Source organism: Salpingoeca rosetta (genome assembly GCF_000188695.1).
Source record: "Salpingoeca rosetta unplaced genomic scaffold supercont1.1, whole genome shotgun sequence".
NCBI lineage: Eukaryota > Choanoflagellata > Craspedida > Salpingoecidae > Salpingoeca > Salpingoeca rosetta.
In genome coordinates, this window is record NW_004457740.1 from 562,659 (window position 1) to 586,082 (window position 23,424).

At 55.7% G+C, this 23,424-nt stretch overlaps 7 protein-coding genes across 7 annotated transcripts in view; 4 read left to right on the top strand and 3 right to left on the bottom strand.

Annotated features, from left to right (window-relative positions):
• Window positions 1-647, top strand: part of PTSG_00118 (uncharacterized protein) — a 3,095-nt gene extending 2,448 nt beyond the window's left edge. Inside the window, exon 2 of the mRNA XM_004998617.1 lies at window positions 1-647. This exon is cut by the window's left edge and continues 1,456 nt beyond it. Coding sequence (XP_004998674.1) covers window positions 1-393 — 393 coding nt within the window. The 3' untranslated portion in view covers window positions 394-647.
• Window positions 648-885: 238 nt separating this feature from the next.
• On the top strand, window positions 886-4,106 carry PTSG_00119 (xenotropic and polytropic murine leukemia virus receptor xpr1). Its single transcript, XM_004998618.1, has 2 exons — window positions 886-1,692; window positions 2,003-4,106. Exons 1-2 carry the CDS (start codon window positions 1,036-1,038, stop codon window positions 3,887-3,889), a joined length of 2,544 nt encoding a protein of 847 aa, XP_004998675.1. The 5' UTR covers window positions 886-1,035; the 3' UTR covers window positions 3,890-4,106.
• Window positions 4,107-5,038: 932 nt separating this feature from the next.
• PTSG_00120 (xenotropic and polytropic murine leukemia virus receptor xpr1) lies at window positions 5,039-7,876 on the top strand (the record flags this gene model as incomplete). The annotated part of the gene is made up of 2 exons (XM_004998619.1): window positions 5,039-5,695; window positions 5,954-7,876. 2 exons carry the CDS (start codon window positions 5,039-5,041, stop codon window positions 7,874-7,876), a joined length of 2,580 nt encoding a protein of 859 aa, XP_004998676.1.
• A 251-nt stretch (window positions 7,877-8,127) lies between these two features.
• On the top strand, window positions 8,128-11,389 carry PTSG_00121 (uncharacterized protein). The gene is made up of 6 exons (XM_004998620.1): window positions 8,128-8,322; window positions 8,597-8,835; window positions 9,176-9,429; window positions 9,774-10,175; window positions 10,396-10,590; window positions 10,756-11,389. The coding sequence occupies exons 1-6, from the start codon at window positions 8,207-8,209 to the stop codon at window positions 10,915-10,917; spliced, it is 1,368 nt and encodes a 455-aa protein (XP_004998677.1). The 5' UTR covers window positions 8,128-8,206; the 3' UTR covers window positions 10,918-11,389.
• PTSG_00122 (PLOD2 protein) lies at window positions 11,177-15,796 on the bottom strand. The gene is made up of 11 exons (XM_004998621.1): window positions 15,132-15,796; window positions 14,798-14,930; window positions 14,592-14,693; window positions 14,139-14,290; window positions 13,786-13,959; window positions 13,504-13,618; window positions 13,159-13,220; window positions 12,940-12,993; window positions 12,438-12,738; window positions 11,957-12,082; window positions 11,177-11,620 (listed from the first exon to the last, which is right to left on the bottom strand). Exons 1-11 carry the CDS (start codon window positions 15,339-15,341, stop codon window positions 11,466-11,468), a joined length of 1,584 nt encoding a protein of 527 aa, XP_004998678.1. The 5' UTR covers window positions 15,342-15,796; the 3' UTR covers window positions 11,177-11,465.
• A 104-nt stretch (window positions 15,797-15,900) lies between these two features.
• PTSG_00123 (uncharacterized protein) lies at window positions 15,901-19,964 on the bottom strand (the record flags this gene model as incomplete). Its single annotated transcript, XM_004998622.1, has 7 exons — window positions 15,901-16,258; window positions 16,563-16,597; window positions 16,833-17,485; window positions 17,899-17,957; window positions 18,086-18,161; window positions 18,579-18,637; window positions 18,901-19,964. 7 exons carry the CDS (start codon window positions 19,962-19,964, stop codon window positions 15,901-15,903), a joined length of 2,304 nt encoding a protein of 767 aa, XP_004998679.1.
• Window positions 19,965-20,827: 863 nt separating this feature from the next.
• Window positions 20,828-23,424, bottom strand: part of PTSG_00124 (NUP98-DDX10 fusion protein type 1) — a gene marked incomplete at its 3' end in the record, with an annotated part of 5,548 nt that continues 2,951 nt past the window's right edge. The window contains exons 8-15 of the mRNA XM_004998623.1: window positions 23,052-23,171; window positions 22,706-22,830; window positions 22,485-22,544; window positions 22,106-22,189; window positions 21,755-21,839; window positions 21,510-21,568; window positions 21,099-21,211; window positions 20,828-20,946 (exon numbers count right to left, since the gene is read on the bottom strand). Of these exons, the coding sequence (XP_004998680.1) occupies window positions 20,828-20,946; window positions 21,099-21,211; window positions 21,510-21,568; window positions 21,755-21,839; window positions 22,106-22,189; window positions 22,485-22,544; window positions 22,706-22,830; window positions 23,052-23,171 (765 nt within the window). The remainder of the gene's footprint in view (window positions 20,947-21,098; window positions 21,212-21,509; window positions 21,569-21,754; window positions 21,840-22,105; window positions 22,190-22,484; window positions 22,545-22,705; window positions 22,831-23,051; window positions 23,172-23,424) is intronic.

The window sequence follows — 23,424 nt, forward strand, 5'->3', positions numbered from 1 at the left end:
ACGATCAAGCACGTGTTCCGGCCAGTTGACCCTTGCGACAAGCTCGCCACCTCGGCCACGAGCAGACGCAGCGAAGGCAACACGTCAGGCGCCCGCGACAATGTGCGGGCGATAGCCTGCGTCCGCGCCACGGTCACACGCCTCAGCATGCAGGACCGCGCCTTGGCCACTGCGTGGCGCGGGGTGCTGCGCGCCGTTGGCGCACGTGACCCGGCCATCTTGCAACGCGTCCTCAAGCTCGACACACAGCAGCACGCGCTCATGCTAGCCACGTTTGCACAGCGGTTCTACCACACACGGCAGCAGCACCACGAGCGCCTGTGCAAGTTTCGCCAGGCCCTGGACCAATATGCAAGCAAAGCCTCCGGCAAGCGTCCATTCCACTCTTCGTGACAAACCTTTGGCTGTTGTTGTCTTCATGTTCACGTGTGCTGATGTGAGGCTGTCTTTATCTCTGTCGGCCTACATATCTGCATGTCGGTCCATTCGTCGATCTGTCTGCCTGTGCCATTCCACCTCATTTCCATGTGCGTGCAGCATGTATTGTACACCACGTGCGTATGCCATTGTTCTCGAGATTCGCCTCGTATCTGACTATCATCATCATGTACACAAGCTTCGGCAACCACTAAATCCAATCACTCAACAAATGCGCCAACAAGCCAGCAAGAAGAGGATGGGAGAAGGCACGTGCGCGTGTGTCTCTTCAGCACCTCCTTTGCACCACAAGCATGAAAGATCGTGGCTGTATGTGATGTGACCAGCATCACATTGTCACGTCACATGCCACTCACGTCAGGAGCACGTCATCACACGTCTCGCACTGTCAATCCCCGCTCCGCTGTCTTCCCTCTCTCCACAAATTTATGTTAATTGCCTTTGCTCCTTCTAGGCTTTTTGTTGTTTGGACACACCAGAAGCGCGCAACAAGGTCGTGATTGTGAGCAGCACACACACACAACCGAGAGAGCAGCAACCCCTCTAGGCCCTTCGATCTTGTGCGTCGCCTGCCAGCGCGTGCGATCACAAGGGGCAATGAAGTTCGGCTTGACGCTCTTCAACAACGCCGTCCCGGAATGGCGACCCGCGTACGTTGACTATGAGCGCCTGAAGAAGAAGCTGCAAGAGATAAGCAACGCGTTCCCAAGGACGGTGCGCAACCTGCATCCACGCGTCACCACGGATGTGTCGCCGGACTTCAAGACGGAGGAAGAGGTGGAGGAGGAGGAGAGGCTGGAGGCCATCAGCAACAGCAATGAGGAGAAGGCATTCATGCTGGCTGTCGACGCTGAGCTCGACAAAGTCAACAAGTTCTTCCTCGAGCAGGATGACAAGGCCCGCAAGACGTGTGACGACCTGGAGGCACAACTGGCCGCCCTGTATGTCGCACACCAGACGGGCGGCGAGCACGCAGTGGCAGCCGTTCGCAGCAAAAACGCAAGACGACGTGCCCGTGCTGTGCTACGTGAGAGGCGCGCACGATTGTCTGCCAAGCTGACATGGTGGTGTCACAAGCCATCACGCATCCTGAACAGCCAAACGAAGCAGTTGGAGAAGGCGTTCCAGGAGTACTACCGCAACCTGGACATGCTGCGTGCATACCGTAACCTCAACAACACAGCCTTTTACAAGATCATGAAGAAGCACGACAAGGTCACGGGTCTCACCATGTCGCCAACAGTGCTGGCCAAGGTGCGCGCACGTGTCTGTGTCTTTGTGTGTGTCTTTGTGTGTGTCTGTCTGTATCTGTGTGTGTGTATGTGTGTGTGTGTGTGTGTGTGTGTGTGTGTGTCTGTCTGTCTGTCTGTCTGTCTGTCTGTCTGTCTGTCTGTCTGTCTGTCTGTCTGCGTGTGTGCGTGTCTGTGTGTGTGTGTCTGCTCCGCTTGCCACCACGTTCCCCACCACGTTCCCCACCACGTTCCCCAGCACACCACCACCACCACCACTATTCTCAGCACCCCTTCCCCTGCCTTCCCCTGCCTTCCGCAAACACCACTCTTAGGTGAGCGCTGCGCCGTTCATGACATCGGACCTGGAGAAGGAGATCAGGCGCATCGAGCAGGTGTTCACGGAGCGGCTGGAGCACGGCGACCGGCGGCGTGCAATGCAGAAGCTGCGCGTGCCCGTGGACGCGTTTCAGCCCTTTGACTGGACGACGTTTGGGCTGGGGCTGTGGGCCATGTTCTTCTTCTTCTGCATGGGCATCATCCTTGTGGTTGCGCTGCGCAGCCGCGTGGCAGACTACCCGGACCACCGCGTCATGTTTGCCATGTACCGCGGCCTGCTGTACCCGTTGATCATGCTGGCCTTTGTTGCCATCAACATGTACACGTGGCGCAAGTTCCACGTGAACTACGTGCTCATCTTCGGGCTCGACCACCGGCGCCACACCAACTACATCAAGATGCTTGGCACGGCGGGCCTGCTGATGGCTGTGTGGAGCGTGAGCGTGTTCGCGTACCTGTTTCAAGACGAGCTTGGCACCACTGTTCGCCCATGGAGCGCGGTCGCTCTACTGTGCGTGCTGGTTGCGTACTGGGCGAAGCCGTGGGGCAGCATGCGACGTGCACGATATTGGCTCGCACGCGTCGTCGGGCGCATGGTGGCTGCTCCCTTCTTCGATGTGCGCTTTGAGGACTTCTGGCTGGCAGATCAGTTCAACTCACTCGTGGTCATCCTACTCGACCTCCAGTTCACCATCTGCTACGTCTCAAAGAGCCGCTTTGGCCCAATGGCTCACGATGGTCACCATTGCCGCTCGTCTGAGAATGTTCTCCGCGCTGTGATTGCCGCGCTTCCTGCGTGGTGGCGCCTGATGCAGTGCCTTCGCCGCTTCCGCGACACGCGCAAGTACCATCACATCCACAACGCTCTCAAGTATAGTTCGTCCGTTGTCGTCGTTATCTTCAGCACTCTGGCGGGCGTGGCCAAGGACAACGGGCAGCTGGTTGGAGAGTCCCCCACAGGCACAGCGCTTTTCGTCATGTGGATCCTCGCATGCCTCGTCAACACATCCTACTCTGCTTTCTGGGATTTGAAGCATGATTGGGGCTTGTTTGCGAAGAACGCCAAGCACATGTGGCTTCGCCGCGACATGCTGTACCCGGTGCCCATCTACTACCTGGCGATGGTGAACGACGTTGTGTTTCGGCTGTCGTGGACGCTGAGCATCAGCGTGGGGTACTTTGACCTGTTTTTCAGCGACGGGCTGGTGGCGCTGCTCTCGTTTTTCGAGATGTGGCGGCGGTTTGTGTGGAACTTCTTCCGCGTTGAGAACGAGCATGTGAACAACTGTGGCGAGTTCCGTGCTGTGCGCCACATTCCGCTGCCGTTCGAGTACGTGCCGGCGGAGACGGAGTGGGAGCTGTTGCGCGGGCATGACGGGTCGCAGCGGCGCCCGCCATTCGCCCACGATAGCAGCGTCAACGATGCGTTTGGCGGGGGACGGCCCATGTCCCTGAGTGTTGGCAGCGCCGCGCAACACGCCCGATCACACGCCTCGCTGTCAGGATACCTTGCATCTCCACAGCACACACGCGACGACGATGGTGATGTCATGAGGGCCTACGACACCACCGCTCGTCAGGACGTCACCGTTTATCGTTCCGACACCCCTGGCTCCTTGTATGCGCCTCCAGGCGGGCTGGATGGCGCAGCTTTCCGCTTGCGGTCCATGACCTTCTCTCACCCTCTTGATTCAACGCTGGATGGCTTGTACGCCGCTAATGATGCTGCTGGTGGTGATGTTGACGATGATGATGATGATGATGACCCGTCCCGGCCTTTGCTTGGAGCCTCATCCATCAACAGGAACGAGAGCAGCACCGTGCATGGCGATTACCGCTCCTTCTCGCCCACCTACTCCCCGCTCAGCTCGTCTGATGACTGACGACGAGCGCCAAGATGGCGCCTGTGCGCCCGTGGGCTTGGTGACTGCGGAGAGAACATCACACATGCGCCACTACGAGGAGGGAGTTGAGAGCACATGTAAGTCTGTCTGCCTGCCTGCCTGTCTGTCTGTCTGTCTGTCTGTCTGTCTGTCTGTCTGTCTGTCTGTGCCTGTGTGTGCGCGCGCGCATCTGTGTGTGTGTGTGTGTGTGTGTGTGTGTGTGTGTGTGTGTGTGTGTGTGTCTATGTGTGTGTGTGTCTGTGTGTGCGTTTGCCGTGCTCCAGCACTCGCCAACGGCGTGCTGCTGGTGCTGGCGGCTGAACCAAGTGGTCTTTGTACATGTATCTTGAATGTTGCGTTCTCTTGAACCTTTTGGTATTGCTCCCTCCCTCTCCTTGTGCGCGCATGTGTGTGTACGTGTGTATGTGTGTATGTGTGTGCGTCACCGGAAGGTATCGACGACCATCCTCTTTTGCTTGGTTGATTAGGCGTAGATGGTTTATTGAATCATGATGTGAACCAGCAACTGTGAAGTTTATGGGATAGAAGTGCTGGGCATGGAGAGAAGTGTGTCTCTGTTGTGTGTGTGTGTGTGTGTCTGTCTGTCTGTCTGTCTGTGTGCGTGTGTGTGCGTGTGTATGGCTGTGTGTCTGTGTCTGCGTCTGTGTCTGTGCGCGTGTGCTGCTTTCCTTCGCCCAAAACATGCAAAACAGTTATTTCGCTGCTCAAAGGACGAAGAAGTTTGCCTTTGTTTGTGTGCTTGCGTTCGTTGGTTGGTGAATGAGGACGACAACTGTGCAGCAAACACGCACACGCACACACACACGCACACATATCGCCACCCCCCCCCCCGCCTCCGGCCCTCGGCTTTCGAAAGCACACACGCACACGCACACACGCACACACGCACACGCACACAGGGGTGCAAGCAAGAACCACTGCAGGCTCTCTGTGTTGCAATCGCGCAACGTCTGTCTGTGAGCCCTCAGGTTCGTGGCACTGCAAACTGCCGTGTGATCAAAGTCTCGCGCGCGGGCGGTGATCACACTCAACCTCACGCCGTTGTTGCTTGGTCGACACGTGGCGTACTGACAAGTGGTGCGCTTTCACACCAGCTGACGACTTGTACGCCGCAGCGGCGCAGTCACAATGAAGTTTGGTGATGAGCTCTTCAACAACGCTATCCCGGAATGGCGACCCGCGTACGTCAACTACAAACGACTCAAGAAGCTGCTCAAGGCAATCCGCACCAAGTTCCCGCGTGTCATCCCAGACCTCCATCCCATGGTGACCACAAACGTCTCACCAGACTTCAAGACGGAGGAAGAGGTGGAGGAGGAGCGGCTGGAGGCCATCAGCAACAGCAATGAGGAGAAGGCATTCCTGCAAGCTGTCGACGCTGAGCTCGACAAAGTCAACAAGTTCTTCCTCGAGCAGGATGACAAGGCCCGCAAGACGTGTGACGACCTGGAGGCACAACTGGCCGCCCTGTATGTCGCACACCAGACGGGTGGCGAGCACGCAGTGGCAGCCATCCGCAGCAAAAACGCAAGACGACGTGCCCGTGCTGCTGTGTTACAGGAAGAGCACGGGTCCTGGCGAGAGGCACTCACGCGATGGTTTCGACACCCGTCACGCATCCTGAACAGCCAAACGAAGCAGTTGGAGAAGGCGTTCCAGGAGTACTACCGCAACCTGGACATGCTGCGTGCATACCGTAACCTCAACAACACAGCCTTTTACAAGATCATGAAGAAGCACGACAAGGTCACGGGTCTCACCATGTCGCCAACAGTGCTGGCCAAGGTGCGCGCACGTGTCTGTGTCTTTGTGTGTGTCTGTCTGTATCTGTGTGTGTGTGTGTGTCTGTTTGTCTGTCTGTCTGTCTGTCTGTCTGTCTGTCTGTCTGCGTGTGTGCGTGTCTGTGTGTGTGTGTCTGCTCCGCTTGCCACCACGTTCCCCACCACGTTCCCCACCACGTTCCCCAGCACATCACCACCACCACCACTATTCTCAGCACCCCTTCCCCTGCCTTCCCCTGCCTTCCGCAAACACCACTCTTAGGTGAGCGCTGCGCCGTTCATGACATCGGACCTGGAGAAGGAGATCAGGCGCATCGAGCAGGTGTTCACGGAGCGGCTGGAGCACGGCGACCGGCGGCGTGCAATGCAGAAGCTGCGCGTGCCCGTGGACGCGTTTCAGCCCTTTGACTGGACGACGTTTGGGCTGGGGCTGTGGGCCATGTTCTTCTTCTTCTGCATGGGCATCATCCTTGTGGTTGCGCTGCGCAGCCGCGTGGCAGACTACCCGGACCACCGCGTCATGTTTGCCATGTACCGCGGCCTGCTGTACCCGCTGATCATGCTGGCCTTTGTTGCCATCAACATGTACACGTGGCGCAAGTTCCACGTGAACTACGTGCTCATCTTCGGGCTCGACCACCGGCGCCACACCAACTACATCAAGATGCTTGGCACGGCGGGCCTGCTGATGGCTGTGTGGAGCGTGAGCGTGTTCGCGTACCTGTTTCAAGACGAGCTTGGCACTGCAGTGAGTCCGTGGAGTGCGGTCGCCCTACTGTGCGTGCTGGTTGCGTACTGGGCAAAGCCGTGGGGCAGCATGCGACGTGCACGATATTGGCTCGCACGCGTCGTCGGGCGCATGGCAATAGCACCACTGCTGGCGGTTCGCTTTGAGGACTTCTGGCTGGCAGATCAGTTCAACTCCCTCGTTGTTGTTCTGCTGGACCTGGAGTTTATCATCTGCGTTGTGACCACGGGCAACTACAACGGCTTGGGCACGCGCTGCCGCAATTCCCACCGTGCTCTCCGCGCCGTGATTGCCGCGCTTCCTGCGTGGTGGCGCCTGATGCAGTGCCTTCGCCGCTTCCGCGACACGCGCAAGTACCATCACATCCACAACGCTCTCAAGTACACCTCCTCCATCGTCGTCGTCACCTTCAGCACCCTGGCGGGTGTCGCCAAGGACAATGGGCAGCTGGTTGGCGAGTCCCCCACAGGCACAGCGCTTTTCGTCATGTGGATCCTCGCATGCCTCGTCAACACCTGCTATGCGACATTCTGGGATTTAAAACAGGACTGGGGCTTGTTTGCGAAGAACGCCAAGCACATGTGGCTTCGCCGCGACATGCTGTACCCGGTGCCCATCTACTACCTGGCGATGGTGAACGACGTTGTGTTTCGGCTGTCGTGGACGCTGAGCATCAGCGTGGGGTACTTTGACCTGTTTTTCAGCGACGGGCTGGTGGCGCTGCTCTCGTTTTTCGAGATGTGGCGGCGGTTTGTGTGGAACTTCTTCCGCGTTGAGAACGAGCACCTGAACAACTGCGGCGAGTTCCGTGCTGTGCGGCGCATCCCCATGCCCTTTGAGTACGCGCCTGCGGAGAGTGGGCAGTATCTTGTTGACGAGGAGCGTGACGAGGAGGAGGACGAGGACGAGGAAGGCGACCACAACCACGCAGCGGAAAAGCAGACGAGCGGGAACGGCAACGGTCATGTGAATGGTGCTGTAAACGGCAATGGTGGTGGTGATGGTGATGGTGATGGTGAGGACATCGACTTGCAAGCGGTGATTGATCTTGAGCGACAATCACTGCACGAGAGTGTTGAGGGCATGCAAGCTGTGGTGCCTTCGAAGTTCCGTGGTAAGCGGCCAAAGAGAAGGAAGTCTCGATGGCGGGGTGGACCCCGCGAGACGCGCGGGCGGTCGAGTGGTGCGCAAGGGGAGCACGTGAACAGCAACACCACCAGCCACGGTTACAGCGACAACGAGAGCTTCACAGAGAGTGTGTTTGCGAGTGGGACAGCGAGCAATACGGACGACTACGAGCAGCGCAGCCAGCAGCCCAGACGCAGCCTGCGAGCCTCTGTTTGCACCAACAACAAGGTGCACCCAGCCAAGCTGCACCCAAGTGTTACCACTTCGCCTAGAGACAGCCACCCACAAGACAAGCAATCGGATGTGTAGCTCGCATGTGTGTGTGGGTGTGTGTGTGTGTGTGTGTGTGTGTGCATGTGTGTGTGTGTGCATGTGTGGGTGTGTGGGTGTGTGGGTGTGTGTGTGCATGTGTGGGTGTGGGTGGATTGCATGTGCTTCGTGTTTGATGATTGATTGCTTGTTGACGCTGCTTCATGTCACCGCCAGAGTCACTGATTGATTGCAACATGAAGTAAAACACACCAAACCACTGCAAAACGCCTTCTCCTTTTGCTTTGTGTGCATTTCAACCAACCCACCATCCACAATCGCTCCTCCAACTGTACCTGCAACCACACCACACCTTACCGCACCGCACTCATGGCCGAGCTCACCAAGCCCGAGGGGTTCCGTGGGGAGTTCCTGCTCCCATCCCACCCCGACTATGACAAGTTCCGCGAGCCGTGGAATGCCGATCACGCAAACAAGAAGCCAAGGTTGGTTGTGTGTGTCCATGTGTGTGTGTCTGTGTATGTGTGTCTCTGTGTGTCTGTGTGTCTGTGTGTCTGTGTGTGTCTGTGTATGTGTGTCTGTGTGTCTGTGTGTCTGTGTGTCTGTGTGTCTGTGTGTCTGTGTGTGTGTGTGTGTGTGTGTGTGTGTTGCAAGGCGATCGGGCGATCGAGTGTTGTTCGCATACCTTGTGTCTTGTTGGTGTGATGATGGTGCTTCCAGCCTCACTGCTCTTGCTCACCGACCCTCGTCGTATCACAGCGTTGTGCTGCTGCCGCACGGCGCAAAGGATGTGCAGGTTGCCATCAAGTGGATTCACGCCAACAAGCTGGAGTTTGCTGTGATGAGCGGTGGCCATTCTCTCTCTGGGCGCTCCATCAAGGATGGCGCAGTCCTGATCCGTCTCTCCCGCATGAACTTTGTCCACGTCGATCCCGTGGAGCGCACTGCCTGGGTTGGAACTGGCGCCACCATCGCCGACATTGACGCTGAAACAAACGGTATGGATTGGATGCAACGAGTGTTGCTTGTATTGTGTGTGTTCGTGTGTCTCTGTGTGTATGCGTAAGTGTATGTGTGTACCTGTATCTGTGTATCTGTGTATATGTGTGTGTGCGAGTGTGTGTGTGTTTGTGTGTGTGTATGTGTATGCGTGTGTATGTGTGTATGTGTCTCTCTCCGTCTGTCTGTCTGTCTGTCAGGCAAGTCAGCCAACCTATGTGTCTGTTTGCCTGTCTCCCTGGAAGTGTGCACTTTCCCACTGCAAGACTTTGCTGCCCATCGTCTGACACGCCTTCACACATGGCCTGTCTCCATCCTCTCGCATGTGTATTGTTGCAGCGTACAACCTTGTTGCTGTGGGCGGCCAGGTGTCGCACACTGGCGTTGGCGGCTTTGCTCTGCACGGTGGCTTTGGCGCCATCTCCCGCCGCTACGGCCTGGCCGTCGACAACATGCTGGCGGCGCGCGTGGTGTTGGCTGACGGGTCGCTCGTCGAGGCCTCTGAGAAGGAGAACAGTGACCTCTTCTTTGCCATCCGCGGCGCGGGCAGTCTCGTTGGCGTCGTCACCTCCATCAAGTTTCGTCTCTTTCCAGTACGCAGCGATGTGTGTGTGTGTGTGTGCGTGTGTGTGTGTGTGTGCGTGCACTCCCCTTTGCATCCTTCCCCTCCCCTTTGCATCCTTCCCCTCCCCTTTGCATCCTTCCCCTGCCCTCTCTTGTCCTGCCCTCCAGTGTTTCAGTGGATGTAAAAAGAAGAGAAAAGGGATGCGTAGACAGACGCTGGCACGGCGTGCCTGCAGGCAGCACTCCTGGCTAGTTTACGTGGTGTTGCTTGTTGTTCGTTGCCTGCAGGCAACAACAACTCACTTCTCTTGCACTTCCTTACACTGCCCTTCCCCCGTCACTACCCTGCCTCGCCACTGCACCATTCTTTCAGCTGGCCGAGGGTGACCTCATGTGCTCGGGCCAGGCGTTTTGGCTCGCCGAGTCCGATGAAGACCTGCGCGAGCGCGTCGGCGCATGGTCCAAGATTGTTGACGGAAGCAGCGAGAACCTGTATTGCACGTGCATTTGGACAACACCGCCTCCGCCACCCTTCAACGGCCGGCGCACGTTTATCATTCACACGGCTTGGCTGGGCGACGAGCCCATGGACAAGGCCAAGGAGAAGCTGGACGCAGCGCTGGCCCCGCTCATGGCCAAGGAGCCCGTTGTGAACGCCATTGGGCCAAAGCCGTTCTCCGTCTTCAACTCCATGCAGGACCCCTTTGGGCCGTTTGGTCAGGCGAAGCGCGCCACAGGCGTGAGCACCAACGACTGCAACAAGCTGACAAGCGTGGTACGTGGTGCACGTGTGCTGCTGTGCTGTGTTCTGCGCTCCACCCAGCATGTGCTGTTCCTGCTCAACACCAAGCACAACCCCATGAGCAACCATGTGCTTGCATGCCTTTGGCCTGCATAGTGCTGTCAGCGTGTCGATGTGTTACAGTGGCCTGTATGCCCATGGCTCTTTCCTGTGTTGTAAATGGCCTTTGTTCCTTGCTCTCCTGGCATTGCAGCTGCTTGAAACGGAGAAGCAACGGCCCCCGCCAAGCGTGTACATCGTGGAGCACTGGGGCGGCAAGGCAAAGCGGCCTGGACGTGCACCTGCTGACGATCTTGTGCACCGCATTCGCGATACCTTCACGGTGCTTTGTCTTGGATGCACCCATGTCCCAGAGTTCAAACAGCAAGCCCTCGACTGGATTCAAGCAGTGAGTCTTTTGACTGTCTGTCTGATAACAAAGACTCGTGTCTTTCCTCGCTCACACACACACACACATACATACACCAATGGCCTGTCGCTTGGCGCATCTGCACACGCACACACACACTCACACGCGCACACGCACACACACACGCATGTTATCACCCACCAGTTCAAGGCCAAGGCCAAAGAAGCTGAGCTGGGCGTTGCCGCCTATGTGAACTACACAGAGGACAACCAGAAGCCCTATGGCGAGTGCACGGACAAGTTGGTCAAGATCAAGGCCAAGTACGACCCAGACAACTTCTTCCCACGAGTGACGGGTGCCGCTTAAGTCACGCGCGTGGCCACGACCGCTGCTCACGCCGCTGTTGCTGTCATGCAATAAAGTTACCTGGCTGTGACAGTGACGCGTGATGCGCAGTTACAACATTGCACGCATGATTCCGTGATTCCTTACCTTCCATCTCCCTTCACATCTCCTTCCACCCTTCTTTTTTTTTTTTCCCGCGCACATACCTGCTGCCCCTCCTCTTCTCAACCCGGTACACCTAACGGTTCGCCCCCCCCCCCTTCAATTCTGTTACCAGTGTGCATTGACATACAAGCAAGCCGCACTTTGCTGCTTCGCGTGTTTCTCGTTTCATTCAGTTGTGTTACTTGACTGCAAGTGCCTTTTCGGGCGTGGTGGTGAGCAGCAATGAGGTTGTTGCATCGATCCATCATGTCATGTCACTCCATAAACACGCGTACACACGCACACGTGAGACCACAAACATACATTAGGGTGTCAGGTCACACAAAACACACAGGGAGGCAAGCAGGCAAGGAAGAAGAAGACATGCCGTTTGAGAAGAGATTGCAAACCAAAGCAAGTCCATGCTATTGATCAATGAACGAAACGAGGATGTAGCGTGTGCCTGCGGTTGTCTTGAGCCCTTCGTGCAAATGGGTAAGGCGGCCGGGGCTGAGCGTGCCCCAGCCAGGCGGTGTGTTGATGAGTGTGCAGTTTTGACGAATGAAGCGCGTGCCTCCACCTGCGAAAACAAATACGAGCAAACAAATACCCAACAGGTGAAGAGATGCAAGGGGGAGAAGGGGTGGAAACAAGCAGTGCAGAGCAATCAAAAGGGAGGACAACGAGTATTGGAGTGGTGAGAGGGGCACAATCGATGCGTGTGTGTGTGTGTGTGTGTGTGTGTGGGTGTGTGTGTGTGTGTGTGTGTGTGTGTGTGTGTGTGTGTGTGTGTGTGTAAGTGTGCATGTGTGTGCACATACAGACACGCACACTCGTTTGCGGAAATCCCCATCAAGCACGCCAGGCTAAGCTCCAGCTCGAATTGTGTGAATGTGTAACAAGTGAAACCTCGCACCTTGGTAGTCGACACCACCCTGGTTGAGGGCCACGTTGAGCGTCACTGTGGATGCATCGTGGTGTGGCCGCAGGTAGTTTTGCTTGTCAGGCCGATACCGAACGACAAAGTCGAGCGTTGTGCGTCCTGTGAGTTGCACACAGTGAGTGGTGGAGGTGAGACACACGGCGGTGGGATGGACAACACAGAATACGTTCGCATGACTGCAACACGACGAGGTAGGGAGGTGGGCGGGCGAAGGGGCACAGAAGTTCAAGGGGTTCTAAGGACGCACAGGCGATCAAGGGGTTCGACGAGCGCGGTGCGCGACACCCCCCCCCCCTCCCATACACGCAGTAGAACACATATAAAAATGTCGTAACACGTGTGCGTGTGCACACATCCACATACACACATACACACATCCACACGCACGCACACACACGCGCACAAACACGTGCTTCAATCCATACAAACACACATACACACAGTCTCAGCCGACCTTCGAGGGTGTAGCCAGTGTAGTAGTGGGATGTGACGGGACGCAGGAATCGACGAAGAATGAAGCGCCACGCGTTGTTGAAGCCAATTTGGTTAAAATGGATGTCCTGGGTGGGCACGGGCTCATAGCCACCCTGAATGCGCTCATCCTTGTTGTCGCCGTTGCTCCACTGACCAAAGTGCTCGCACTCCTCAATCAGGTTGCGCGCAAAGGCCGGGCTGAACATGGGCACCTTGAACACGTCCGTGCAGTTGGGGATCAAACCGTGCTCCTCAAACGACCAGTACAGCTCGTTCAAGTACTGCATTGATGATATTGTCAGTGCGTGGGTAGGTGAGAATGTATTGAGAGAGAGAGAGAGCGGGTGGGTGCGAGCGGGTGGGTGCGAGCAGAAGGGAGAAGGGATGAGACGAGGTCTACCTGCAGGCACACAAGGCACACATTTCCAGCACATGCGCCCACACATGATGTGATACATATTTTCACTGTGCGTGTGTTTCACCTTGTCCGCCCACTCAGCAGGGTTTTCTTCCACCAAAAACAGGTCAGGGTGCGCCTGAGATTGAGAGATAAAGGGTAAGTCCCGTGAGTAGTCAGAAGCAGGAGGAGCTGTGCTTTTGACGTTTTGTAACGTGAACGGCCATGGGATCCAGAAGGAATGCAATGGCGCAGCGAACGAGCAAACTGCACACCAGCAACAAACAGCAACGCCAAGTCGCACCTTTGTGCTGTCGAAACCTGTTGGGTTGATGAGGTGACCATACTCCAGGAGGTTTGATACGGCTGCGAGAAGCGAGGCAGGTGAGCCCAAATCGATGAACTACAGCAATCACACAAACGAGTGCTTGCTTGGCTTGCGCACGATCCTGTCACCACACACACACACACACACACACACACACACACACAAACACACACACACACACAAACACACACACACACACAAACACACACACACACACAAACACACACACACACAAACACATACACACACAAACACACACACACATACACGCGCGCACGCACACACACGCACACACACACACACACAAGCGATGTGATGTACCGATTGGGACTTGCTGCTGGTGAAGGTAGTAGGCAAGCGTGAGATGAAACACCCATTCGGCGTTGGCGGTGTTTGGCATGGCAGAGAGTGCACGCTTCATCGCAGGGATCGTATCCTAGCACAGCACAGGACACAACAGCATGTTGGCGTGAGAATGGTGTAGGAGGCAAGGGCGGGGGCGAATAAGGAGCCACAACCTCACCAAAGCCCGTGGTACACACTCACATCCACACAAAAAGCACACACACTCACACACAGGTGCGTACATGCCACTGAATTCACCGGGCGAACGAGGAGGCAGCCAAACGCAAGAGGGACGATGAAGACGCCAGTTTGCTTCCGGTCAACAATGTCAAGGTACCGGTTGGAGCGAACATAGCCGACGTTTGCCGGGCTGAAGTCGGCGGGGGACACGTCGTGAAACTGACTTGCCGCGTCCCAGAAGTTGGACCACCACTAAATACGTACACACACACGCGCGCGCGCGCACGCACGTTGTCATGTGGGTGAGGCGAACGCACGCGTATTCCTGGCGAGGGGTGGCGGTTGAGTGCAAGTGTAACGAACGCGCGGCACGCTTGCACGCATGCACGCAAGAGAGCAAGCACAATGAGAAGAAGGCGAAAGGGCAATACCTTGCCCTGGCGAACAAGCATGGGCGCGACCGCCGGTTTGTCCAAGGAGATTAAGTGCTTCAGCGTATCCGGGTTGGTGAGGCGTGAACGCGAATCCATCAACAACAGATGTTGCGCGGAATCATGGCTCTCCACAAGCTCGACAACAGCATCTATCACACAGCAGTATGTGCGTTTGTGAGACTGGGAGAGACTGGGAGAGACAGGGGGAGAGAGAGAGAGAGAGAGAGAGAGAGAGAGAGAGAGAGAGAGAGAGAGAGAGAGAGAGAGAGAGAGAGAAGACAGAGACAGGGCAAAACAGACAGACAGACAGACAGACAGACAGACAGACAGACAGACACGCTGCCATGAGACAATGCGCCAGCGTGATACGATACACTAGCATGACAAGGTGTTGCATGGAGGCCACGCAAGTTCAAATGTGTGATGTGAAACATAAGGATAAGCACGCACCGTGAAGGGAGGCAGGAGAATGAACGTGGATGGCGGCATACTTGTTGCTGTGGTCGGACTGCCAGCTGGAAGCCAGTTGGTGGTTCAGGTGCCAGTCCATGCCTGCAAGCAAAAGTCCAAGGTGCAGCAAAGGTGTAGATACGCGTACGTGACTCAAGAGATCAAACGGGCTGGAGTGCAAGCGGTGAGCACGTGCACGAACAAACCTGGTGCAAGAAGGAGTGTGATGGTGAGGGCATCCTTCACGTAGTGTTGTTGCTCCAGACTCGACAGCACATACTCCAGGAATGGTGAGCCTTCATACACGAGCACCGCCATATGGACGGGCACATGGATATCCTACGTGTGTACATCATGCAATGCGTTTGTGAGAGAGGAGAGCGAGTGGGGTGTATGAGAATGAGCACGTCCGTGTATGAGAGTGAGAACGTCTGCATGAGACAAGAACAGTGAACACAGGCAATACAAGCGGAAGGGGATGCAGACACAGCAATCAAAGGAGCAAAGTAGCTTGCTTGCAGGCAACGCAGACAACAATACCTCGATGCTGTCCAGGTCGGCTGTGTAAGCGGCTGCGCCAGTCGCGTTTTGAGCTTCACAATTCACTTCGCCATGGGAGGTAGCGCACGTCGACAAGTCGGCCGAGCTGCCTGTCATGGAGACGGGCTCCACAACGCTGCTGGCAGCCAGCGCTGCGCTAGTCAACACAAGCAGCACTGCTGCTGCTGCTGCTGTTCTCGTGGAATGCATGCTCTTGGTTTGGCCGACCTTGTGCTTTGTTTTGGCTGGCCAGGTTGCTGTCTGGCTTGTTGACTGGCTATTGGTTGTGGATATGTCTATGTTCCGTCGGTGAGGAAGGGAAATGGAACCCAGAGTGGGTGAATGAATGAATGGATGAGGTGGGTGACAGATGAACAAGTGGTGCACAGAGTGCGGCCTGTGGGTGTTGGGGGGGGATGACAATGTGCCAACTTGCTGCACTCGTTGTTACAATAGGCAGCCAGTCGTTGTTTCTGTTGTTGCCTTTCGTTCCGTTGCTGTGGAATGGCGCTCTCACCTCACCCTAAGCACGGACGGTTCACCGGTTCACGAGCGGACACTGATGTCACGGAGCTGTCTGGTTTACAATGGTCTCAACAACGACGCACACGCACACCGCACAACCGTGCTGCAACCGTCGCCACATGGCACTGAGCCAAGCGCAACACCAACTTGCATCATCATCATCAACAGTGTTCAAAATGGCCGCGCCACACAAGAAGGCAAAACGAAAAACCACACGCCTCAACAGCACAAAAAAATGAGTGGGCTACAGCGCAATGGTGATGGATGATTGGGAAGGCGAGCGTGTGGTTGTTGCTCCTGGGTGAGAGGGACTGCCGCTGCTGCTGCTGCCGCTGCTGGTTGGCATGTGAGTGCTGGGGAGCAAGTTGGCGGTTGTGACGTGGGGGCTGAGAGGGCACTGCATGGCTTGGATGTAGGCCGAAGGATTGTGCTTGATCAGCTTCTCCGTGAGCCGTTCCACTTGCCCGCGCAGCGTCATGTTCTCCTCGTGCATGTCTTGCAGCCTGTCTCGGCACTCGCGCTCCCGCTGCTCCTTCGCTTCAAGCTCGCCCTCTGCTTTGACAAGGCGCCTCTTCAACTTCATCATATCGCTGCGGAGCACGCTGCACACAATCCCCAAAGCACACACATAACAACGGGTTCGGTGAGCTGATCGCCAGAGCATCACAACAGGAAAGGTTGTGTTCGTGACCTACATAAAACACACTGCAACTGACAAATAACGGGGAGGAAAGCTGGAAAGAAGTGGCACATCGTTAACAAGCTAGCTAGCCGATAAACCCCACGTGGGTCAGCGCAAAAGAAAAGAACAAACAAACAAGCAACAGTGTGCTTGCACTAGAGAGTGTGCTTGCAGGCAATGACAGAGCGTATGTACGGGTAATGTGTTTGGGCTGATATACATACCTCGTGGTCTCGGCAACCAGCAGTTGAGCTTTCACCTGAACAGCAAACGTGGACGAGTGGTGGTACACAAACGTGAAGGAAATGAATCAACACACTGCTAGCTAGCTAGTCGACGATACAAGTGCATACACAAATGTCGACGCAACAGCCACAACATCAGCCCAAGCGTACAAACAAACAAACAAGCGAGCGAGCGAGCAAGCAAGCCAAGAAAGCCAGCACAAGCACACACACACGCGCCCAAACACGTACACACGTACACACACACACCTGCTTGCGAAGGAGGTGGTTTTCCAGGTCTGTGTGGCGGAGGCGACGCTGCAAGTGCGAAATCTTGGAGCGAAGTTTCTCCTCCACGGATGTCGGGTGCATGACGTCTGCCCTCTCAAGCGCAAACGGGGACGAAGCACCATCTGCACGTACGCTTTGGCGTTGCTGCTGCGACTGTACCTGCAGGCTCGCTCTACCCCAATTGTGCCGCCGCTGCCGCTGCTGCTGCTGTCGATGATGGTCTTCATCGCAGCCGATTGTGGGCGCGCTGTAATGTCTGGCGCTCCTCGTTGCCTGGATACTGGTGTAGCTCGTCACTCCGGGTGCCATATTCTCGCTGTCAATATCGCTCTTGGAACTGCGACCGCTGGTGGTCGTGCTGTCGCCAAACACATCCACGTCTGTCTCGTCATCATCAGCGTCAAAGTTCAGAACGGGGTGCTGGCTGCGCACCAACCCGTCGTGCTGTCGCTTCTGCTGTTGCTGTTGCTCGAATAACTGACTGGGTACAGAAGCCTCTGCCTCACCCCCCTCCTCCGGCTGTCGCTGTTGCTGTCGGCGAAGTTTGCTGATGAGACGGTTGCGTCGTCGCGGGATTGGAGAGTTGACAAATCCTTTGTGTTGCGGCCGAGCACCGCGGCAAGGCGACGCGTCTACACAAACCACCACAACAGCAGATGTGCAAGTGCGTGTTGTGTTGTGTTGTGTTGTGTTGTGTTGTGTTGCGTTGTGTTGTGTTGTGTTGTGTTGTGTTGTGTTGTGTTGTGTTGTGTTGTGTTGTGTTGTGTTGTGTTGTGTTGTGTTGTGTTGTGTTGTGTTGTGTTGTGTTGTGTTGTGTTGTGTTGTGTTGTGTTGCGTTGCGTTGTGTTGTGTTGTGTTGTGTTGTGTTGCGTTGTGTCGTGTCGTGTTTTGTTGTGTTGGGAGGGCGTGTGTAAGAGAGTGCAGCAGGCGTGTGATTGCACGTTTGTTTGCGGTTTTTTGTGTTAACACAAGTCACAGGCCAAGTAGGCCGACTGAGATTGGCAAACGCGCGCAGGTTGCCATGTGGTCTGTGTGTTGAGCATACCTGCTTGTTGGATGGCCTTCAGCACCAGCTGCTCGTGGCTGAGATTGGCGGCGCGCAGCCTGCATGCCACGTCATGTTCAGCGAGAAATGGTGGCGAAATGGAGTGAATAACACAACAACCGCATGATGGTGTGCATGGCAAGAGCCCTTTAAAGCAGAGAAGTCGGCGAAAGTTTGCTGATGAGACGGTGCGTTGTTGCGGAGATTGGAGAGATGACAAATTCCTTTGTGTTTCGGCCGAGCACCGCGGCAAGGCGACGCGTCTACACACAACCACCACAACAGCAGATGTGCAAATGCGTGTTGTGTTGTGTTGTGTTGTGTTGTGTTGTGGTGCGTTGTGTTGTGTTGTGTTGTGTTGTGTTGTGGTGTGTTGTGTTGTGGTGTGTTGTGGTGTGTTGTGGTGTGGTGTGTTGTGGTGTGTTGTGGTGGTGTGTGGTCGTGTTGTGTTGTGTTGTGTTGTGTTGTCGTTGTCGTTGTGTTGTGTTGTGTTGTGTTGTGTTGCGTTGTGTCGTGTCGTGTTTTGTTGTGTTGGGAGGGCGTGTGTAAGAGAGTGCAGCAGGCGTGTGATTGCACGTTTGTTTGCGGTTTTTTGTGTTAACACAAGTCACAGGCCAAGTAGGCCGACTGAGATTGGCAAACGCGCGCAGGTTGCCATGTGGTCTGTGTGTTGAGCATACCTGCTTGTTGGATGGCCTTCAGCACCAGCTGCTCGTGGCTGAGATTGGCGGCGCGCAGCCTGCATGCCACGTCATGTTCAGCGAGAAATGGCGGCGAAATGGAGTGAATAACGCATGGTGTGTCATGTGAAGGAAACATGAGGGATGAGGATACTCTGCAAGGCGCTCATGTCCTCCACGTCCGTGCACAAGACATGTGCACTGCTGTGTTCCTCCCTTTGACACACCAGAACACACGCCACTGTACGGCTAAGCGAACAACACGAACAGCAAAGACACAAGAATAAGGAAGACAAGCGAAGCAATGCGCACGCATACATACCGCTGCATGAGCCGGCGTGGGGTTGAGATGCGCGATTTTGGGTTGTGAAGCGGTGCGGATGAGTCGCGTGTCTCCGGTCGCACACGCGTGTACGTGATGGACGCCACATGTGTGGGAAGGACGTCGTACCAAGCGCCGCCAGCACAGGCATGGACGTTCTGCATGGCCTCGCGCAAGGGAATGCTGAATCCACCAATGCATACGTCACCATCTCCGAGCGATGTTCCCTGGGCGTGCCTGCGCCTCTTTGGCGAAAACCAGCTGCCTTTCCTTGAACGGCGGCCGGGTGAGGCAGGCGCGGTGGAGGACGAAGACAGAGAGCGCTGCCGGTGGCTGTGTTGACTGTGCTGCGTGTGGCGCCGTGGCCCTTTCAGGGTGCGGCGCCGGCGCATGCCGGGAGATTTTGGAATGCTTGCAGGCAAGGTGAAGTCTCTGGCGTGCTTCTGACTTGTCACCATGACACGCACGGCGTAGTCGTGAGGGGCGATGCTGCACGGGGTGGGCAGGAACACGGCGAAATGCTCTTCAAAGCTGATGGCTGCCTTGTGATGGGGTTTGGTCACCGTGCACACGCGCGTCCCTTCCACCTCCATGTCTTGCTCCATAAGCGCGACTTGCACCGCGAGTTTGAGGCCGCGCGCAGCGCTGGAGCCAACAAGCAGGTCACGCAGCTCACGCACACATATGGCCAGCACACCAGCGCCCTCTGCCCTCTCCTTGGGCTCTTCGTACTTGATCTTCACCCTCAGCTTGCCAAAGCTTTGCCATGTGACAGCATGGTCCTCCAGTGGCTGCTCTTCCTCGTTGCAGGCCGCTGCTACCGTTGTTGCGGTGCCAGAGTTCCGTGGACCAACGGCTCGCGTACCAGTGGCCCGTGCGTCGTTGTTTCGTGTATCATCGGTCACTGAAGACGCAGCAACGCCATCGTTGTCTTGGTCGCTGCTGCGACTGCTGTCATGACTCTCGCTCGTGTTCTCGGTGTCTGTGCCACTTGTGGCCAGGTCATTGGTGCAGTGGTTCATGAGGGACGCGGACGACGATTGGTTGGATGCGACTTTGGACATGGTTGCTGATGTGGGTGCTGAGTCCCCGCTTGTGGCGGTGCTGCATGTCAGGACGGAAGTAGCGCTGTTGGGCGCGAGCTGGTTCAGTGTAAAGCCGTGCTGTTGGTGTCGTTGCTCGTCGTGATGCTGATATAGCTTGTGGTGGTGGTGGTGGTGGTGGTGGTGGTGGTGGTTGTACGTTCGTAGGCCTTCCCCTTCTTGTTGTGCCTTTGCTTCCTCTTGTGTCTGCTCCTTGTGCTGTTCTTTCGGGCTGCAGCCAGTGTGGCGAAGCTGCAACAGCAGCTCGTCCAGGTCAATGTCTTGTGCGTTGTTTGTATGGCGCACACGCTCGGGGGCGTGCAGGTTGCGCCTTTCCAGCTTGATCTGATCCATCTCGATCGACCCTTGCTTCTCGGCTGGCTTGGCTGGCTGGCTGGTCGGGGAACAGGAGCGAGGCAAGCTTTGTTGTTGTTGGATGGATGGGTGAGTGAGTGAGGACCAGCTTGCTTGCTCGCTAGCTGTGTTTGGTCGGTTGCCTTGCTTGTTGCTTGCATCTTGGTTCTTTTGTGTTGCCAGTCGAGCAAGAAGCAAGCGAAAAACCAGACGAAATCGAGTGCACTTCGCCACCACACACTGACGAAACGCTGTGTCGTGTTGTGTTTGGAGGGTTTGCAGCTCTGCGACGTGTCTGCTTGTAGTGTGGTTGTTCGCTTGCTTGTGTGGCTTTATGTTAACACGCACGCACGATCACCTCCTCCAATACGTGCTTGCTTGGCTTGCTATCCCCTCCGCTTGTGTCACGTTGTTATGTTGTGCCATGTGTTTATGCTGGTTGTTGGTTGTGTTGTGTACACGTGATGTGATGTGAGACATACATGATGTGGCTACATGGTCATGACCGGATCCGCATCTTCGCCAACAAGCCGCTCAAACTCGTCCTGCGTGATCTTGCCCTGCTTGAGCTGTTTTCGCAGCCTCACTTCCCGCGCAAGCTCATCCCACTCTGCAAGCGTGTGCGTGAGAGTGTGTGTGTGTGTGGGAGTGTGTGTGGGAGTATGCTTGAGTGGCGTGGAGCAGGCGTAGGTAGAGCATAAAACAATTTCCAGGAATGGGCTTGCCAGCGAAACGCAGCAGACGGACAGGTTCAACACGCACCTTGTTCTGTCTCCAGCAAGTTTTCAAGCATCTTCTTGCGCTTGCGGTCTTCCTGCTGCTGCTTCTTCGTTGCACGCGCCAGCTTCTTCTTCTTTCGCTCCTTCTGCTTTGACCTGTGTTGCGTGTCAATGAGACAGTGTGTGAGTGTGAGTGAGTGTGTGTGTTTGTGAGTGTGTGAGTGAGTGAGTGTGTGTGTGTGCGTGTGTGAGTGTGAGTGTGAGTGTGTGAGTGTGTGAGTGTGTGTGTGCGTGAGTGTGCGTGTGTGAGTGTGAGTGTGCGTGAGTGGGTGAGCCAAGGCTCAAGTACACATGGATGTGCATGAGCAACGGTAGCGAGATGAAACACTACACGCGATTCCACAACGGGGCATCGCAGCAGCAAATTGTCCACTCAGCAATTGAGCATACGCACCAAGCCTCGTTCTTCTGCTTCTGCCTCTCCTTGCTTCGCTTCGCCGCTGGGTCAGACGTCTGTGCCATGAAGAACATTGAATGTTTCAGTGAGAAGAAACCAAAAACACACGAGTGTCACAAACAACACGTGCCAAACGCGGCAACCAACACCAGCACCCAACCAACAAACACACACACACACCACAACACAGCCACTCTCTGACTCTCGCCCACACACACTCTCTCCCTCCCGTTTGTGCTTACGCGGTCGCCCCTGCGCTTGAGGTTTTCCTGGCGCTGTTTCTCCCGATTCTTGTCCTTGAACGTAATTGCCGATGTGTCAACATCGCTGCAAAAAAAAAAAAAAAAAAAAAGCCCCAAGGAAGAACACGTGTCAAAAAGGAAGGTGAAACCAACCGGTAAGCTTCAAACCATTCACAGACGCCAAGGATGCTATTGTCACAACACACACACACACACACACACACAGAGCAATGCCCAGCACTCCAAAGCAAAGGAAAAACAACAAAACAGAAACAACCACAACCACAACCACAGGCATGCAGGAGATACGGCTGCGTGCGATTGCATGTGTCGCCCACATGTGTTGCCCACCTCGGGACAAAGTTGGCGGCTGCTTTGCTCTTCTTCAGTTCCGGCATGACCGGCAGGTCCAGCAGCCCAAACCCGTTCGCCACCCTGTGTGTGTGTGTGTGTGTGCGTGAGTATGTGTGTGTGTGTGTGTGCGTGAGTATGTGTGCGTGTGTGTGTGTGCGTGAGTATGTGTGCGTGAGTATGTGTGCGTGTGTGCGTGTGTGTACGTGTGTGTGCGTGTGTGTGTACGTATGGGTGCGCAAGCAAACGCGTGCGTGTGTGTGTGTGTGTACGTATGGGTGCGCAAGCAAACGTGTGCGTGTGTGTTGGCTGGCGTTGTGCGTGTCTGGGCATTTGCATGTGAGTGGGCGATTGTTCACAGTAAAATGCAGTGACTCACATGCCCAGATCGAGGCGGGAGAGTTTGAGGAGGAAGTTGCACTTGTGCTCACGATAGGACCTGCGCCCGCAGACCAGACGAAGGTGAGACACATCCACAACACACATGCACCACGCACACATGCATGCGTGTGCGCGCGTGCGCACTCGACACTCGCACGCTCACGAAAGCGCGCATCCAGCCAGCCTCAACTATCACAACAACAGCAGCAGTAGGCTGACCTGATGTAAGAGACAAAGGCAAGCCTGCCCTTTTCGTAAATGTCGCGATCATTTGCTGCGTGTGTGCGAACGGCAGAAAACTGCGACGGAGCCGCCGTAATCGCATCCATCTCCTCCATCGGCACCTGACCATTGTTCGCGATGGTGGGAAGAGGAGGGGGGAGAGGAGAGGTTGAAGGCATCAGTCATGACACACCGACCAGTTCACATAAAGCGCGATCACACAAACACACTCACTCACACATACACACAAAACCACACACACACACACTCCCTCACTCACTCGCACATGCACACACATACTTTCACATACATGCACATACACGCACGCTTCCGTGCCTCGCACCTGTCTGATCTTGAGAAACTCGACGTATTCGTCCTCTGTGGGCATGAGATAGAGCAGGGCATTGCCGTCGAGACCGTTGCGCGCCGTCCGCCCACACCGGTGCACAAACATCTCCGGATCCTGATGGAGGGACAAGGGGGGGGCACCAAGTGTGAGTTTGTGTGTGTGTGTGTGTGTGTGTGTGTGTGTGTGTGTGTGTGTGTGTGTGTGTGTTTGTGCGTTTATTATTTGTGTGTGTGTGTGTGTGTGTGTGTGCATGCCATGCCCCAATCGTCCAGCAGTGTGTGTGTGTGTGTGTGTGTGTGTGTGTGTGTGTATTGCAGATAACGGTAAGCGGTACCTGCGGCACATCTGCCTGGATGACCCAGTTGAT